This window comes from Zonotrichia albicollis, chromosome 2 (assembly GCF_047830755.1).
Source record: "Zonotrichia albicollis isolate bZonAlb1 chromosome 2, bZonAlb1.hap1, whole genome shotgun sequence".
Taxonomy (NCBI): Eukaryota; Metazoa; Chordata; class Aves; order Passeriformes; family Passerellidae; genus Zonotrichia; species Zonotrichia albicollis.
In genome coordinates this window covers 80,857,953-80,877,019 of record NC_133820.1, presented here as the reverse complement: position 1 = coordinate 80,877,019, position 19,067 = coordinate 80,857,953, and the positions used below count along the sequence as shown (strand labels likewise).

Here is a 19,067-nt window from a genome sequence, read left to right as displayed (position 1 = left end):
GTGATGTTATTCTTTAGTGAAAGCAATGAAAATATTTTTAATATTTGCATTTAAAATTCTGAAGGCAATGACTCAAGCATCAATGCAAATAAACTGTCCCTAATGCTGAGGTGAAATTGAAGTTGATCCTAGACATGTGGGAGTGAAAAACAAAATTTTAAACAGACCACAGCTAAACTCTTGAACCTCAACGTTCAGGAAGCAGAGTATGAGCCCACAACTCTCTCATTATTTAGTGAATACTTCCCTAACCTGTAAAAGTCCTGAGCCTCTATCTAGTTCCAAATGTTCCCTAATTCTTGAAGGCATTCTTTCCCTATTGCCTAGAGTTTTATCATCCATCTTTGCAGCTACTCCAACAGTTGACATAATATCCAAGCACCAATAGCACCAATACTTTGTTATTTTATGGACTACAAAAATAAAGGACCATGCCCAGTTCAGACTTGTTGAGGTACTTGAGGTGAAATCCAGGGATTCTCAGTGAGGTTTTGAATTTAGTCACTCTGTCATCATCGACATAATCATGAGCAATCAAGAGGCAGCTTTATTAAAGGAATCATCTACCATATTTTTAATAGATCTGCATCTGTTTTTGATTAAAAGCCCTGAACAGAATTATAAAAACTACCAAGATGACTCCCTATTTCTAATATATGATATAATAAGATATATATAATATGCTTAAATGTGATACCAGACAAGGTGCATCTGATGTCCCTTCTTCAGTGATCTCCCTGTTGACCTACAAAGCATTCTGGTCAACAGCTTCTTCTTCTGACATGATGGAATATGAAAAGAACACGATAAGAAAGTCTGGCTAAAACCATAAGGATATTTTTGAATTGGTCATATCACCATAGGAAAAGAAAAAACAACCAATTGCCAAGTGGGCCTTCCAATGCTGAAATAAAAGAATTGGTCTAGAGTATATTAAACAAATCAGCCATTTTACTGGGTAAAGTTTAGCATCATGGGCCCAGCTGAATTTCGATCCTCTGTTATGGCTGCTTTACTGTCCCTGTAAATCCCTGTCCATCAGCTTTTGTCAAGTATAACTGAGGATGAATAAAGGAACTTTTTCAGAGAAGATTGGCATTTATTCTGGAGCAGGGTGCATTTCCTTTCACATTGCTATGCTCACTAATCAGTGCCAGGAGCCCTCGCTCAGACCTTTCATCAATAACAGCTGAGAGTTAGGGCACAGAAGATGACTGCAGTCAACTGTGAAAACCAATTTATAATGTGCCAAAACAAGTGTAATGCTTAGCCCAGAGGAATTTGGAGTTAAATACAGAAGAAGAAGCTGTTGATCAGAATGCTTTATAGGAGATAGACTGGGAAAGATCACTGGAAAAAGACAAGTTGCTCTGTTTTTCTGGAAGGATATGTGTCACCCTGTAAACACTGTATTAAAATTTCCTTTAGGAATAAGGGGCTTGGATCTCTTCAGAGAAGCTGTGCAACAGTGAAATTTGTATCGACATGCAGAATAGCTGCAAACCAGTTACAGTGAATGCCAAATCTATCAGAATTGAGAGAAAAAATGACCCTGTCACTTGGAAGGCCCTTCTGCTAAAATTAAAAAAAAATTAAAATTACTATATTGACTTGTTATATCAAAAACAATTTAGAAAGTGCAAAGCAACTTCACTTTACCATAAACAAACAATTGTCATTGTAGCAAAAGCAAGCTGGTGAATTATGGGTGTGCTTATCTGAGTTCTGTTTCAGTATCCTTGCTTCCAACAACTTCTGAGGGACACAGGTGACCTCCAGAACATTTTAGAGGTCTCTACATGATCTAGCTAAAAAGTCAAAGCAAATAAAAGACATCCCAAAGGAGAATTCATACAGGAATTACTCATGTAGGAGCCCTGCCTTTAAATTTTGAACATCTAAAGTTTAGTCCAACCTAAGATAAGTCCTTTGAATATTTTTCATGGCTCTTTGGAATTGCATATCTTACAGACTCATAGAATGGTTTGGGTTGGAGCTAAAAGATCATCCAGCTCCAACCCCCATGCCATGGGCAGGGACACATTTCACTAGACCAGCTTGCTCAGAGCTCCATCCAACCTGGCCTTGAACACTCCCAGGGATGGCAATCCTATGAGAGCACATAATTAGCCAGTCTCAAAATGCATCAACACGTTCTTTCAATTTTGTGCTTTACACAGCTCTACAGCAAGAAAGGTTTTGTCAATAAATGTTTGTTTAGGAGACCTGACATCATGGTTTTAATTCCATTGGTTTGGAAAATTCCAAGTCAATAACTAGTCACTATTTTTTTTTTAATAGAACCACTGCAACTTATCTTTTTTGTGCTTTTACAATTTCCCTGGTGTTGATAGACACAGCAATGTTAGTCCTTATTAGAGGAGTTAGTATAAGCACAGGTAATTAATGTGTTCTTCTTTCACAATCTATTGCAGTGATAACTGGGAACACATCTTGGGTCAAACAGAAATATCATTAAGAAGGAGCATAGTACACACAGATTTACAGCATTGTCTGAATTTTCTGCTACCTGAGAGGAGTAATAATAGTGAGTTATCCTGTACACTAGAGGGAAAACTTGTACAGGAGCAAGAACATAGGATTCTCTTAATTATGCTAGAAAAATTTATTCTTGTCCCTTGTTTCTCTTCCCTAGAAATTGCCTCTCTCACCCACATACTTACAAATAAACAGCTGAACTATTTTCTTCAAGACAACTTCTGTAGCTGCCATACCAAAAAGACATCTTTTGTAAGGGTTTCTGCAATATGCCCTTTGTCCCCACAGGCTAATAATCTTTCCCTGCTAGCAGACAATCTCACTAGAGATGCTTTAAGAGCTGAGTGAGATCTCTCTCTTATCTCTTGTATAGCCCCTGTTACTATCACCTCAAAGCTTTTTCTAAGGTGTGTCCAACATGAATTAATTCTGATATATCCATGAAAAATAAAAGATAAATCAATTAGTTCTACAGTTGGCAAACATATGGAAATGCATCCTCTTGATTATTCTGCATTATTGGGTGGTAATATTTTGTATGCCCTGGTAAATGTGCCTCACTGTGCTACACACCATTACTTTCTGTAACTATGTGTAGTTCAATACATGTGAACACCATTATAAAAGCCTTTTTATAGAAACACAGATTTTTTTTGTATCCTAGCTGTAATCATTATTGAAAGACTGACTAAAGCTGTGTTAAACACCCTCAGAATGTTTGAAGTGGTTTAACATGATTTTCTACAGAACATAGTTTAAAAAAATGCCAATTTTTAAACACATGCTTTAATGTGTTTTAATGTGTTAATTTAATGGTTACTACAATTATGGAAAGGAAAAAGGCAGAGTGAGAATCTTGCATCTTCACTGATGTGGAAAAAAGCACAAAAAGCACTTGATAAGCCACGAATAATAGGCCCATTGAGGAAATCAGAAAAATGTCTCTGTATATATCCAGTGCTCATCTCCTGCTGCATTTGTGAGATACCAAGAGACCTGATTTGACCTGTTATGCTCTGAAAGGTGCACAATTTTTAGGCAGTAATCTTCACCTCTTCTGCGTCCTAGCCTACTTGTGCTGCCTAGAGTATCTGTAGATGCTCTAGCTAGTCATGAGATGCCCATTCTCTGAATCATATCCAACAGGTGAAGGTCCATAAATCCATGCCTTCAGATGTGAGATGTGTGTGTGTGTATATATATATATATATATACATACACACATATACACACACACTCTCTGTTTAAAGATGGATGCCAGGTCTAAGTGTTGTCCTTAATGCATTAATTGCTTTTTTCTTTTTGCAATTTTAGCCAGAAGAGAGTATCTGACATCCTTTTCAGGTAAATCCCTTCTGAAAGATTTTCCTTGTATCGCTGAACAGTTTGTTAGAAAGCCAATTGCCATTTTCCAGTTATTTTATATTGAAATTAATTCCTTATTCCTTTAACATCCCTATCCAAATCCTGAATGATAGAGAATTAATCAATTAAGTCTGATGTTAAAAGCATGACCTGAAAATCCTTCTATTCCAAGTAAAAATATAGGTAACTAAAGGATGTAAATTAAAACAGTATTCTAATACACATTTATATTACTGTATATACTCTTCATGTAACTGTTTACTTGCCCTGTGTGACACAACCATTTTTGCTAAAAATGTAGGATTTATGTGACATCTTTAAAAAAGGGTAACTTTTACTGGCAGCTGATTAATGCAATTTTTGTCTAACAAAAATGTAACAAAAATCTGTAGTTTTGGGAAGCTAACCCATCAGCAGCAGATGGATGACATCTGAAGCACCAGCCAAATGTAAAGGAATTATAGCAGCAGTAGAGAGGGCTGAATTTTGCCCACTAAGATTACAGACTACTTACAGTTTATATACTGACACAAATAGCAGTGCAGTGTTGCCATAGAAACTTGTAGACCAGTAAAATATTCCTCCAGCTCTTCACCAATGAAGGGACAGGAATACAGAGCTTGGTATGGTAATGAGAGCAACCAGGGGATGATTAATGCGAACTGATTGAGGGTGAGGATTAAGTCAGACCCTAACAAGCCCTTAGCAGTGAAGAATGGCTGTGACTTCCCTACTTAATACTAGTCGTATTTAATTCTCTAAGATCCCCCACGTTTGTTGACGGGAAAATGTTTCACAGAAACATTGCCTTTTTTTCCCCCCTTTTCCTAGGGATTACACTGTCAGACATCTTTGGGATGCTTTCTTAGACATTTTGTACTGGTTTTACATTTTTAGGACTTTGGGGGAGGGGAACAGGATTCAAAATAGTAAAGACTAGCTTCAGATCTCATAAAACTGAGCTTTATTAATCAAATTAAATAAAATTCACTAATTTAAATTAATTTTAATGTTTTCACCATTTAATATTTCCACATAAAAACTGCAAATGAGGTATTGTAATTCTCAGTGCATATCTAGAAATCTCTTTCTAATTTAATTCATTTTATAATTGCATATTCAGGCATTTTACTCTGATCAAGGTCACAGAGTAAAATTTTTTGCATGTTTATAGAATCATAGAATGTCCTTGAGTTGGAAGGAACCTTAAGAAACATCCCATTCCAATTCCCTTCCCTTGGGCAGGGGCATCTTCCACTAGACCAGTTTGCTTAGAGCCCCATCCAGCCTGGCCTGTAACACTTCCCAGGATGGGGCAGTTATTGCTGATTGCTTTGAAAAATGTAACATCTCTATCAGTACAGGACCTTACAATTTCCTGAAATTCTAGTTTAAAAATGTTTAAAAAACCCCAGTTTTAAAAAAAAGCCAGTGTCTTTTCCACCAACAATTTTTATGGTATTCTGCAGACTTTCAAGGATTAGTTGATATGGCATCTAACTCATCCCTCAGAAACAAGTCCATCTGTTGAGACATGCTAATTTTGTCACTCTAAAGGGTATATGTTGGGTTTTCACTATTCAAAATGCTTACACCACAGTGCACAAGTTGGGGTGTTTTTAGATACATAGTAAAGTATAGTTACTACCTCTCTCATAATGTCTGAAATGCAAAGAAAATACACTGTATAATCCATACTACCCTGATTTTTCTGTTTCCAAACATTTACAGCAACTTAACAAACATGCTTCTTTTTAGGATGCAGGCTGGACAGACTGGAAGATTTAAAAATTAAACAGCTATAACCTAGCAAGACAATGAGAGGGAATTCAGAGTTTGGACTTCTAGGCCAATGGTTAGGACTGTTTAAATGCTACATTAATCACATGTTATGTCCAAACAAGCTATCAAATATAGAAATAAAGCAAACTGAGTACTTAATATCCCAATAACCAATGCTTATGAAAACACTGGTTTGATTATACTGTTTCTGTTACCTTGCTGTAGCCTGATTGTCCACATCAGTCCCCGATTTCTGAGGGATCACCTGTTCTGATGAAGGGGCAGTCCTGCAACAGGAATGGTGAAAACATATTTAAGGCACAAGAAGACATTTGAAAATATTGGATCACTTAAATGGTTTATCATTGTAGATACTACGCCTTCTCTCAGGTATAACTACAAGGAGTTCACATTGTCTTTGAAAATTTTTTTCTATTTTTTTGTTTAAATATATATTTTATATCTATATATAATATGTGTATAAAGAATTATACATTTATTAAAAAAGAAATGTAATGCTTTAGTTCACTAAATTACCACATCCACCGAGCCTTTTGAAAAACGAATATCCCTGGACTAGTTATTTGGCTAATATGGATATAGTAATAAAGTGGAGCTTCCTTTACTGTTCAAAAATTATTTTAGTAGTAAAAAAACTCAAAAACCTCCTTCCTAATATATGTTATTTAGTAAAGACAAAACTTTTATTTAACTAGAAAAGTACCGATTTTTAAAAAGCTAAATAAATAAACATTTACACTTTCCTATTTTTCTTTATGTGACCAATCAAACTGGTCACTACAGGGATACTAAAATTATAAGTAATTATAAAAAAAGGAGAAGATGGCAGATAGAGTTAATGAGGGTTACCTGCTTCTTTAGAGTGTTTTTCTATTAGTATGGCAACTAAACCATGACAAGTTGCATAGCTGTCTTAATTATAAGTCATGAAATTGCAGGCTGGTTAAGTAATATTTTCTTAATTTAGACCATGTTAAATGGACATTTAATTAATGAATTAATTTAATAAATTTATTTTCTAAAATTAGAGCAATCTTTGCAGACACTAAAGTTTAGAGTACTTTGCATCAATACATCTTAATGCCTTCTGTTACAAGCCTTTGCATGTGCAGAGCTTCTTGATTTAACTTTCTGTTTATTCACATTGCTTACACACTTTAACAGTTTCTTTTTCTTTGCATAGCTCACACTCTTTCACTGACTTTAGAGCAGCAGTTCTATATAAAAAAGTATTTGCATTAGTAACATATATGAGTGTGGAACTAAAACTGCAAAGCAGTTTTTAATGTTTTATGCAGTTTTACGTTCTTTTCAATTTGAGTAAATATCCAGTGAAATATTTTAAGCTATATGCAAATAATTGCATTTCTGCAGGGAAGAAAGTCTTCTTCATGCAGTTCTGCTATGTCAGCTACAGAGGAGCCCTCCCAGGTAAATTATACAGTTTGTATTATAAATAAGTGTAAAATATAATTGAGGTTTATGCAAAGGAGCGTGCTAAATTTCTAAATCTTCTAAGAAGCAAAGTAAGACATACGTTGTTGGAGCCTCTGAATTTTCTGAAGCGGTTCTAGAGAAAGAAAAGAGTAAGCATTTCAGAAACCAAGTAGCCAAATGCTAGTACTGAAGTACTTTGCAAGATTAGTATATTTCTAAGATTCAAGATTTCAAGCAACAGCAATTACTTTTACTTTCCCTTCCTTCCAACATAAATTTTTTTAAATGTAGAGGATATGTTTAACTTAAGAAACATAATACTAAATTCAAGCCATATTCTTTATATCATTAAGACAATCATTCTTCAATTAACATTCTCCAATTAATCACTTTGATTAATACTGTTGTTTTCAGCACATAATCCACAACCACAAAACTCAAATACAGTGAGCTGCTTATAGTCGTAACTCCAACTGCAATTTCTTCCAAGTGTTCTGTAAAGTGTGTTTAATCAGCTGGAACTGAGGCAAAGAACTCTGGAAGTTTATATATCATGTTTAACTATAAAAGCCTAGAACATCTCAGAATCACAAAAGTACATAAACCGTGACCAAGAAAACCCACATATCCATGGTTGCTGGACTCCCTTCCTGAGGATAGCAGAGCAGTCAGCCATTCTCAAATATGAAGAAAAGACACAAATAGCAAATATCTTTTTGCTCAGTCTTTAAGGTGGATAGTGACCTTTAGAAACTCTGCTTATTAGCATCTATGCGTGGCACTTTATTTCCTGAAACTCACAGGCAAGTAAAAGGCTTTCCTTTGATAACTATTTTTGGTTATTATAATATTCACAAGTTGAAATAGCTTTCACATCTTCAAAGCACTTTTAAAAGTTAAACCAAGTAATCATTACATGCCCATCACTTTTTTTTATCAGCTGTTTGTGGTGGCAGCATTGTTAGAGGATGTAGGAAGGCTCATGAAAGCTTCAGAAAGAATATGCCTGTTTTCAGTCTTCTCTGAACTGTGAGACTGGAGGAGTAACTGGATAATTAGTGTTGAGAAGAACAGAGGAATTCCAGCTTGCTGTTGGAAGCTGGGTGAATGCCATATAGAGCATTATCCTATGCTTTCAAAATTACTATGATCTTAGCAAGATATTGAAATGAAGCCAGATAAATTCTTCTCATTTGGCACATTGAAAACATCTAGTAAGGACTGACTTCAAAGAAAATAAACTTTTAACATCTCTGAGCCATATTTCTTCTGGGTGTAGAGTGACTGAATCTTGGCCAAAAAGATAGAGGGTAGTAAACACAGCATAAGATTAAAAATAATTGCTAAACTTGGTTTTAAGTGCCAGACATTCCATAAACTCCTAGGGCAATAGTCTACCCAGGCTTATATCTAATATCACAGTGTATCCATTCATTTGTGTTTCATTTCATTTTCATCATTGCTGCACATGAGACTCACGTTGGAAATTTCCCAGGTTAAAACTAGGGAAGCATAAGGTCATGTGGCAGCAAATAGTGGGCACAAGAAAAAAAGATCATGAAGATTTATTAGCTTTGTTAATATTTTGTTAATATTTGTTAATATTTTAAACCATCCAAATTCTGCTTTTAGATAAAAGCACAAGAAACATTCCCTGTTCTCTTTCTATTCTGCCAGAAAACAACCATAACTTCAGAAATAAACATCAAACCTTTATCTGCAATTAACTTTAGTCTGATTGGTTTTGGATACTTTGATGACAGTAGACTAGTAGATTTTGAGGTTTTGTTCACAAAAGAGCCAAGGGTGAGCCCCTGACTGTCAATCCAAATGGCACCAACCCTTATGGCCAGTCTCTCTACAACACATTTGCCTTGAGGAGAATAATTGGAATAGTCCAAAGTGAAACCGTGAAGAAAGAATCGCAAGCATGACAGAAAAATTTTGGGATCACTCACGTAATCTGAGGTTGCTGGCCCTTCATATGCCCAGGCCCCAGTCAGTCCTGGGCATCAGGCTGCCAAGAGCCCAAACAGGTACTTAGGCATGGGAGGCTTTCTCTTTGCATGGTATCTTCTGCATCGATCTCAGCCCACCAAAGGACTGCCCTGCTTTCTTGCTCCCAAAATGAGCTCTAGCCAAGAGTTAGGAAATAGCCAGCGATAACTGATACGCACCGTTTGCTTTCCACTTTTTCTGCTGGAGTCCTACTACTGGAAACTGGGGGAGGCATCCAAGATTGCCTGTAAATTTTAATAAATAATTTTTTCAGTATTAGTTTAATGTTCTGGACCTGAACAGCACGCTGTGAATGTTAGAATAGAAGTGATGTAAAAATGCCTGGAACTTTTCTTAAATTATCAGTATTTTTAAAGATTGCATGTTGATAATTTTTAGACCTTACTGACAGAAAACTGAATGGAATAGGAAATAGTACAGTAATTTTATTTATTGTGAAAAATGTTCTGTGACTCTAGGTGTTTTTTTCTGCAATCTGAGTGCTGTAAATAAATGGATCATTCATGGAAAGGACAACCACATAAAACGCACAAAGGGTATCAAGTATCAACACAAGAAACACAATCAGGCTATTAGAGATCACATAAACAGCACAAGCACTTTCAGTTCCTTTTTTGTTTGTTTTTTTTTTTTACCCTCACAACTATCAATCCAGCAATTGTTTTTGAGGTAAAAACAGTTACACCAGAAGCAGTGCAATTCATTGCATATCTTGCATATCTTCCAAGAGCCTGAAGAGAACTACTGGACTGAAAACAGCATAAACTTCCACTAAATAGGTCTGTTAATATAAATACAGAGACATTTTCATTTCTACATTCATTATTCTACTGATCACATTTTTATGCATTAAATATAAAATAGAAAATCATGAATGAACAGAATTTGCAGCTGGGAAGGATGCAGAAAATTATGGCTATCACCAGCAGTACATTTTAAATTAAAAAGGTATTTAGTTGCACACCCTGTTTTTATTCTTGCTTAGATAATGGTATCTGAAATCCAGATTTTTAAAGGTAGCTGTGTATCATTAAGAAAACAGTGTGATTCATATGCACTGCAACAGTACAGGGTCAAGTTTGGCATCAGAGATTTCACAATTACAGTGAGCTACAATGCTTTAAAACTGGACTCTGAAAATGAGTACACCAGCTGAGTTAGGGGCTGCAGCCAGGAGTTAGCACCTATTGTGCCATAGCTCACCAAACAGGCTCTACAGAGATAAAACTTGTAAATCCCATGGGAAAAGACAGAGGATGTAAAAGTTTAATTCTTGAAGCTTGCTGAGGAGTTTGAGCATGCTGAAGGAGGAAGTAGGTAATTTTTTAATGCAATTGTGATACATTACTGAGGTTTGACACAGTGCTATAGACACCCTGGCAACCAAGCAGTGGTGATAATGAATACCTCTTTTTCTTGACTGGAGCAACAACTGTAGTGGTTGTGGATGCTGCATTAGGAGTCCAAGACTGTCTGTTAAGGAAGTATATTTAGTGAGTTAATCTTCAGAAAAAGCATAATTTTAAATTATTAAAAGAAAAAAAAAATCACATTTCTGCTATCAGAATGATACAAATGGGTATGGTAAATGCTGTAACTATGTTTATATATTTCAAAGGACACAAGATGTGGGAGACCTTAAGGGGTTCTGATGTTTACACAACTGCATTTTTACTCGATATCCAAAGTAATTTCTGACTTCTTAAAATTTTGACTTCTGTACCTACACTTTAGTCTCCAAACACTATAATAATAATATCTTTCATTTTCTTACTTTAAATTTTGTTTCTTGTTCAATTAGAATGCTTTATGTTAGGATATATTTGTAAACTAAACTATAAAAAATCCAAGCCAGTGATTTCTTATAACATTTATCAAAAAGTTATTGTCTTATCCTCTGCAATTCTTAATGATAGTAATTGGCAATTCATAATAACAGTAATTGAAGAAGAGTGCTTTATAAATCATTTTGCTCTCTGTCAGGAAAAAAAATACATACAATTTAAGTCTCTCTTAAGTCCCACTTCAGAATTAATTGTTGGTCTGTAAAAAACCCTCTCCAAAAAACACCCTATAAAATACAATTTATATGATGCTTCATGTGTCATCATCAGCATGATTTACAACATAATGGTGTGAAATTATAATTTGAAAGAGTGACCTCAGTTGACCTTTAAATGCCAGAGATACTGATTTTCTCTTCAGAGTAATATCTCAATTCTCCACAAGATGACTTTTAATTGCTGTGCTCTCTAGCAACTATGTTCTGTATAATTTATTACTGACACAACTCTATTGACATTGATGAAGACACAAAGTGATGCATTTACAAGTATGGTGGCTGAGCTCTTCTGAGTTCTTAAATAATGAAAATTTCAATCAGGTACTAGGTGGAAGTTTTTTAGAAAATAATTTTTCAGTCTTGTGGAATTATGTGACATATATAGAGTGACCACTTCTGAATCATAGCAACTTTTTAAATAATGTATCAACAATGTTGTAGTAACTTCTTTTAAATTAAAACTGTTTTAATCAAAAGACTGACCTTCTGACCAAAGAAAATGTTTCCACTGGAAAAATCAGCTAAATTATCAAAAACCTATTTTTTATGTTTTGGTACTCAGGTTTTCCACTGGCAGTGTACAACGGCATTTTCCACTGAAAGCATTAAATAGATTGTTTTCTTTATCTTCCTCAGAATTATGCATTATATTTGGTAGATTTTATGCAGGGAGTTCTAGAGCTCTAGAACACACTCACATTTTTCATAATACTATTTTTTTGTATTAAAATCCTGTAATTAGTAAATAATCATTATGCTGCGTAAATGTGTAATCTGAGGTGGTGTCCCTTTTAAACTGTGTGGAGAAATAGGATTCTTTAAGGAAAATTCTTCTGGTTTTAATGGTTTTTTTTTTTCTCCTCATCAACTATAAAAAGAGAAAATTTAGATATATATGCCTACATTCCAGAGGTCAGGTGGTCAAATGAAGCCTAAACCAGGCCATATGCCATGCAAATAATTTCTCTGTATAATCTTGGTGTGTATATGAATTCTAAAGTTATGGTAATATATAACACTTAGATGATAATGCATGATGAATGATACATGATAAATTATAATACATAATACTTAGATGATAATGTTTCTGAAATTCATACCTGTTGTTTTGCTTATGGTTCAGAGTTGGGGACTTATTTATTTTATTAGTATCACTTCCGGCTGGAATTCTGTCAGAAACACAGGAATTATTTATAATAAACACTCTAATTTTTTAATCCATTTTTAATTACATTAAAAGATGTAGTATCACTTTGCCCTGTGTACTGATATCCCAGTATCACTAAAGGTGGAGAACAGAAGCTGAAATTATATAAATTTAGTGTATTATTATCTGAAGACTATGAGTAGCTCACTGAACAAGTTTTCCAAGATGATGTTCAAACCACTGTATTAAACCACTCTGTTGCTAACAATTTATTACAACTCCTTTGAATTAGGTCAAAATACCAGAAAGAAAGCAATGTTAAGTCAGGCAGTACACACAGAACTATTGCCTTTTTCTCTGCCTCACCATTCCTAGAGAGATGCAACAGTCTTGTTTTATTTACAGATTTAATAGATCAATGTGATCTATTAAATCGAAAGTAATCTAGTGCAAAATCCCTGGGAAAGCATAGTATTGACCTACAGGAGTAATTTTTATCAAAGAAGTTGGATTCTTTGTGCTTGAACTGATTTCACTAAGCCATGAAATTTACATGAAGAAACAACCACATGATTTTTCAAGCCCTTTATGTATGCTACAGTTGTTGCCTAAGGCCTTCAAAATTTTCACAGAAAAGACCATGTAGCTATCATAGCTGAAGCAGATTAGGTTCTTATTTTATTCCAGTTTACTTCCTATATATGGAATATTTTTTAGTAAGGACTGGGGGACTCAGAAAAGCTTAAAGTGATGTATATTGAAATAGAGGACAAATACTAAGTTGAGAGGGTGACCTTAAATATTGGATTAAATCAGCTGAAACACATCTTGAGCTACAATTTACATATAATTTTTTAAATTATTTATTCTCATCTATAAACTGAAGCCATAGATGCAAAAATAATTAATCCTAGAACTGTAATCTGATGTTACGTATAAAATATTTTGGGTCCTGCCTTTAAGCAGCACAGGATACCGTTGTATTTAATGAGAAGCCTTCCGGGGAGTTCTGGGACACAATCTGCACCAGCGTGTGCTCTGTCTTTTGCAAATGTTAGATGCAGTTTTGCGAAGACCCTTCTCCTGTCAGGGCAGCATGTGATGTGACAGCAGCTACAGTTGCCGGGAAGGTCACTAGAGGTCTCACTTAACCCTGCTGGCTCTGCTGCGGATGCAAACACGAGCTTTCCCTCATTCGCCAGCGAACCAACATTTCTTTCACGTTTCATCGAGTATTTTCAAAATCCCATCACAATGTTTTAATGTTTACATAGTTTTGTATTCTGTCATTTTAAAGCCAGCACTTTTTTTGCTTTAAAAAAAAAAAAAAGTAGAAGAAAGGTAAGCATTGTGTTAACTTCTCCTTGTATAACTTTCGAGCTTCTGATAAGGAATCAAAGAATATCCTCTGCTGTCACCCACGACGCTGTTTCCAACAGACCCCTGGATCAATGGTCCATTTATTTACACATGTAATGTTTATCTGAATCAGGTTAAATTTCTGGCCTCCACAGTATCCTGTGGTGGTGACTCCTACAATTAATATGTGCATTAAGGAAAAAAAAATGTTCTTTTCCTCTTTCTCGTTCTTTCTTTCTTTCTTTCTTTCTTTCTTTCTTTCTTTCTTTCTTTCTTTCTTTCTTTCTTTCTTTCTCTCTTTCTCTCTTTCTCTCTTTCTCTCTTTCTCTTTCTCTCTTTCTCTCTCACTCTTTCTTTCACTTTCTTTCTTTCTTTTGCTCTTTCTCTCTTTCATTTTCTTAAATTCATTACCCAAACATTTATAGATGATCTCCCATTCTTATAGTATAACAAACAGAAAATATTCTCTCATTACTCAGTTTCCCTATATTATTCTTTTCCAAGCTGAGGACTTTTTGTCTTTTCAGACATTTTTCATATGAGAGCTATTCCATCCTTTCTCACCTTCCTGTTTAATTTTTTTTCTGTTCCTATTGTAGTTTCTTCACATCATTGAAATGATGCATGCAGCATTCAAGATGTGGAAAGCAGGTTCATACCACACACTGCAATGGTTTCTGGTTTGCTCTCTGATCCTAGTAATTTCTATAATTCCAAAGTATTAGATCATTAATAGAGCAAACAATGAAAGTATGTAATTTGCTTCTGTCTCATCTATCAAAATCTAATTGCTGTAGATGAAGTTGGGATTTAGTGTTGCTGGAAGCTATTCTGGATGTAGGATTATTCAGTACATGGAAAAATAGCATTGTAATTTTCATCCCTACCTGACTTATAAGGTTTGTCTCATCTTTTGTCAAATACTTAGTTAGCTTCTAATAATATTTCTGTTTCCTCTGGGAAGGATGTTCTCCACTTGGTACAATTCTTATTTACACCTAAAGTCCTCTTTTGGTATACTCTGTCATCAGATGCATTTCAAGAACCCTTTATGTTAGATATTTATGTGTATGAAAAGACAAAGGTAGTCAGCTTACAACTGGAAATAATTCAGATACTTTAATATCTCAGCATAAACCAAAAAGATATAGAGTACAAAATAACAGTGCTCCTTGGTGACCTTGTAGAAGCTGGATTTGTCCTATGACTTCTAAATTAGTAATTAGGGTTTGAGGCATGAAAGTCAAGCTTTAAAAATTGTTTTGAAGTGAGTGGCCACCTGGATAGGTGTGACTTAGGTGATATATGCTATAATGCTACTTGAATTTCCAAAAAACTTCATAGAACTCTGTTTTAAGTGTTCTTAAGTAAACTGACCTCCCATGGGTAATAGAGAAAAAACTGCTTAAAATGTAAGAAACAAAGGTTTGAAATAAATGGTAAGTTTCCAGAGTGGAAGGAGAGATCTGTAAAAAAACTGTATTCTTCCATACATTCATGATTTATCTTGAAAAAAGGAGAGGGGGATAATGTTGCTTGCCAATGTCATTACTTCCTGGTAGTCAAAACAAATGGCAACTGGCAAAGCTTTTCAGAAGTCATCTGCTAACACGTCAGGTTTCTAAAATGGCAGATGACATTCACTTTTCTTATATGCAAAGTAATGCCTGCCAAGAGAAACAATTGATCTCTGAACCAGCAATTATCATGCAGAAAAGAAATCTTGGAATTACATAGATAATGTTGTGAAAATTAAAACTCAATTCTTAGCAGCACTCAAAAAAGCAAACTCAATGTTATGAAGTACAATGGGAGGAATTGCAAATGAAATAGAAATCATTGTTATTACTCCTCTGTGTACATACAAGGTGTGCACAAATCTTAAATACCTACATGGAAATTTGGATTCCCACATCAAAAAACTAATATGGAAATAGAAAAGATACAAATTGAAAAGAGGTAAATTGAAGTTATAGAATGGCTTCTTCATGATGAATGAAACAGTACAGTGAACCAGGATTCACTGGGCTGTACAAGAATAGACAGGGTGATGGTACTGTACAGGTCTCCAGCCTATTCTTTTCAAACTCCTGTGGAGAAGGTAAATTTTATGTAACAATTTTGCATTGTTTCTTACAAGACAATTAAGGATCGTAGAATAAAATAACACAGTGCTAAACCCCAGCTAAATAAAGTGGACTTTTCCCACAGTGTGCATTTAAGTTCTGGTTCTCATAGCCCTAGCCTGTTCTGGATACCACATGTTAATGAAAGCTGGATTATGAAGATGCAACACAGAAAGAATCTGCAAACACAAGCATGGTCATGTCTTCACTCAGCAGAGGTCAAGGATGAACAGAACATTCAAATTAAGCCCCTGTATGACAAGCATGACTGATCATAGTATTTGATCAGTCTTGTGCAAAGAACTATGGGTTTAGCCTTCTTGTGCTTAGCTATTGAAGATAGGACTTGGATTTAGAGTTTGAAAAGCAGGAAACTGGGTAGGAGTGGTTATCAGTTGTGGAAAGATACTTGCATTTATGAGAACAAGAATACACAGAAACAGGTACTAAAAAAAAGAAGAAGATCTCAAAAGAACCTTTTCTCAAATAATATTTTCATTTGTCTCATTGAAAATTCATGCAAATATCATCCAAAGTCTTTTGCTTAGATGCTTAATAAATAAGTAAACTTTAAAAAAGCACTGACTTCATTCATGGTTTCCTTTTTAAGACCTCTCACAGGTATGACAATCACAACGTACAATACATCCAGAATAAGACCCCTACCTGTCCAAGGTGGTATCAGATCTGTATCGTCCAAGAACACCTTTCTGATCTTCCTTTCCATTTGTGCTACTGCTGTAATAAAATTTTAGAAATGCCACTTTGGTCACTGATTTTATTAAACAACTTTCATTAATGAAAGAGTATCTATGTCTCAGATTAAAGTATCGTACAGGGTTTTAGACCATCCAGGTGTCAACAGATCAAACCCTGGATCCACTGCAGTGATCATTTATTGACACTGGAATCAGATTTACAGTGAAAATATGTATAGAATAAAACTGAACAAAGCAAGTTCTTTGCTTTGTTCATGATATAGTAAAAGGATACTCAGGTTTTTTTGGTGATATAATTAGAAAGGTGCTCAGATACTCCACCATACCTGTGTAGGCTATCTTGGGATTTGTATTGGTTAAGCACCGCCCTTCCGTAGTTTTCATCAGCACTTCAAGCAAAAGGAAAACAGTAAGTATTAAAAATAGATCACTTTTTCTTGGCAAAAGATATTCTGTCTTCCATCAGATCTCACAGCTGTCCACTACCACTGTAATTGCACCAGCTGCAGAACTCTGCAGTAGAAAACTCCAGACATTTTGGAGTAAGAGTTATCTCTTCCTACAAGCTGTTCATGGACCAGAAAATGATAACATGGTCTCAAATCATTGTTTCTGCTGCAATTTTAGTCCTAGTTTACACTAGAGGAAATTTAAACTGATTCTGACTTAGGGTCCTTAAAAGAACTTGCCAAGATTTATAATCCTCTTGCTTATAAAAACAACATAATCTTGCATGTGAAATGTAGGATTTTACTTGTAGGGCAGAACTTGATTAAATACTCAGCACTCAAAAGTCCCAATGAAAAACAGTCAGTGACTATTCATCAAACTAAAACTTCCAAAAGGCAATCAATACCTCATCAAGATAAATAAATAAGAGTTATTTGATTGAATTCTCCTAATTTGGTTGACACCATCCATGCAAAAGTAGATGCTCCATGCAAAGGTACATGGCATACTGAACTAAATATGGAAGAAATGCATTTCACATTTTTCTTACCTTTCCTCCTCAGGCTTCTTCTTTATCCAGCTGTTATCTTGCAAAAGGGTCCGTCGTTTATTAATATCATGAGTAGCCTGTTGTCTGCTTTTAATTGCAACAGAGGGGCTCTTCTTATCTGCAAATGCAGAGAAACATCTTGGAAATGAACATGTAGAAAAATTTTGTCAACCTAAATTACTAATATATCAGTTGAAATAGGCAGAAATTTAATACCAATTGAATTTTCAGTTATCACACCTGTTTAATCCAGATTGCTTCCTGAAAAATTTGCAGTTTCACCTTGAAGGGCCTGCAGAAGCCCAGCTTAGCAAACTCAATTCAGTTTCATCCTTAATATGAAACTGCTTTGCCTGTTCCTAATGTAAACACATTTCACAGATCTGATAAAGCGATTATGAAATTTGCATACCACAGTAATCCCAGGAAAGTCAAACTAATGAATCCTGTTTCCTGGGGTGTTGTCTGTGGGTTTTGTATTTGCAGATGTGTGACAGGTTACAAATTTTGAATGACAGCTAAACTTGAGGTGACCACGTGGCACTCCTACTACACCCAGCTCCAAATATGTGGATTTTCATGTTTCTCAGAGTCAGACTCCCTCTGGAGATTTTTCCTCAAAGGCTGAATGAACAGAGTTTCTTACTAGTCAGTTACTTAATCTTAATCTGAACTTTAATCAAAGCAATACCTTTACATCAAATTTAACTAAAATTGGTGTATGGTTTCAAAGGTTATTGGGAGAGACAGACTGACATGCTGAACAAACATGGAAGCCTTATTTACTTTTGAAAACAACCTAAAATATCTTTGTCTAACAAGGCTGATATTTAGTGTATTGGGAAAGTAACAGTATGACATTAATTTGATTTGGGAGAATATGGATTCTTCCGTGTATTAGAAAGCTGATGTTTATCTCCTTTGGTTTTTTCATGAGAATTTTGGCCCTTTGTGCAAGCAAAATATGCAATGACAATTGCTTAGCATTATCAGTCCACCTAAGTTTTATATCATCAGCCTGTTTGAGGTAAGAGGAAATATTTTTTTGATATCTTTAACATGGCCTATTAAAATGAAAAGATAGAAGTTAAGACCAAACAGAAATTCCATCTTTTTAATTGCTATATTTGCCCCAAATTTTTCCAGAGAAGATAGGGTGAAATATTAAATATGCAAAACCTTTGTTAATACAACCAAATAATAATTTTTAAAAATGTAGAAAATACAAAGGATCTTGTGTTTTCCTCTGAAGACCCTCATGGATTTCTCCATTAATTCCTCACTCTCTGAGCATTCACGCAAAAGGATTTTTAAAGTTCAGGAGACATCACTATCTGGTGTTCAGTAACTAGATTGTAAATATTGTGTGCAGAAAGAACATGCTCCAGAGAGAACACATGCAGACAGTAATATATCACTTTTCAGAGCTGTGTTTTGGCATTCTGCTCTGATTTATAAGAAAATGTACTCCTTGCATTTAATACAAGAACTTCACCTGTAGTGATAACATGAAAAAATGACAAATAGCTAC

The 19,067-nt window shown here is 35.0% G+C and overlaps 1 protein-coding gene across 1 annotated transcript in view; it reads right to left on the bottom strand.

Moving 5' to 3' along the window:
* The window catches only part of SCEL (sciellin), a 68,771-nt gene that overhangs the window by 19,588 nt on the left and 30,116 nt on the right, over positions 1-19,067 (bottom strand). The window contains exons 5-12 of the mRNA XM_005487509.4: positions 17,537-17,654; positions 16,863-16,925; positions 16,484-16,555; positions 12,286-12,354; positions 10,531-10,596; positions 9,282-9,347; positions 7,205-7,237; positions 5,862-5,933 (exon numbers count right to left, since the gene is read on the bottom strand). Of these exons, the coding sequence (XP_005487566.1) occupies positions 5,862-5,933; positions 7,205-7,237; positions 9,282-9,347; positions 10,531-10,596; positions 12,286-12,354; positions 16,484-16,555; positions 16,863-16,925; positions 17,537-17,654 (559 nt within the window). The remainder of the gene's footprint in view (positions 1-5,861; positions 5,934-7,204; positions 7,238-9,281; positions 9,348-10,530; positions 10,597-12,285; positions 12,355-16,483; positions 16,556-16,862; positions 16,926-17,536; positions 17,655-19,067) is intronic.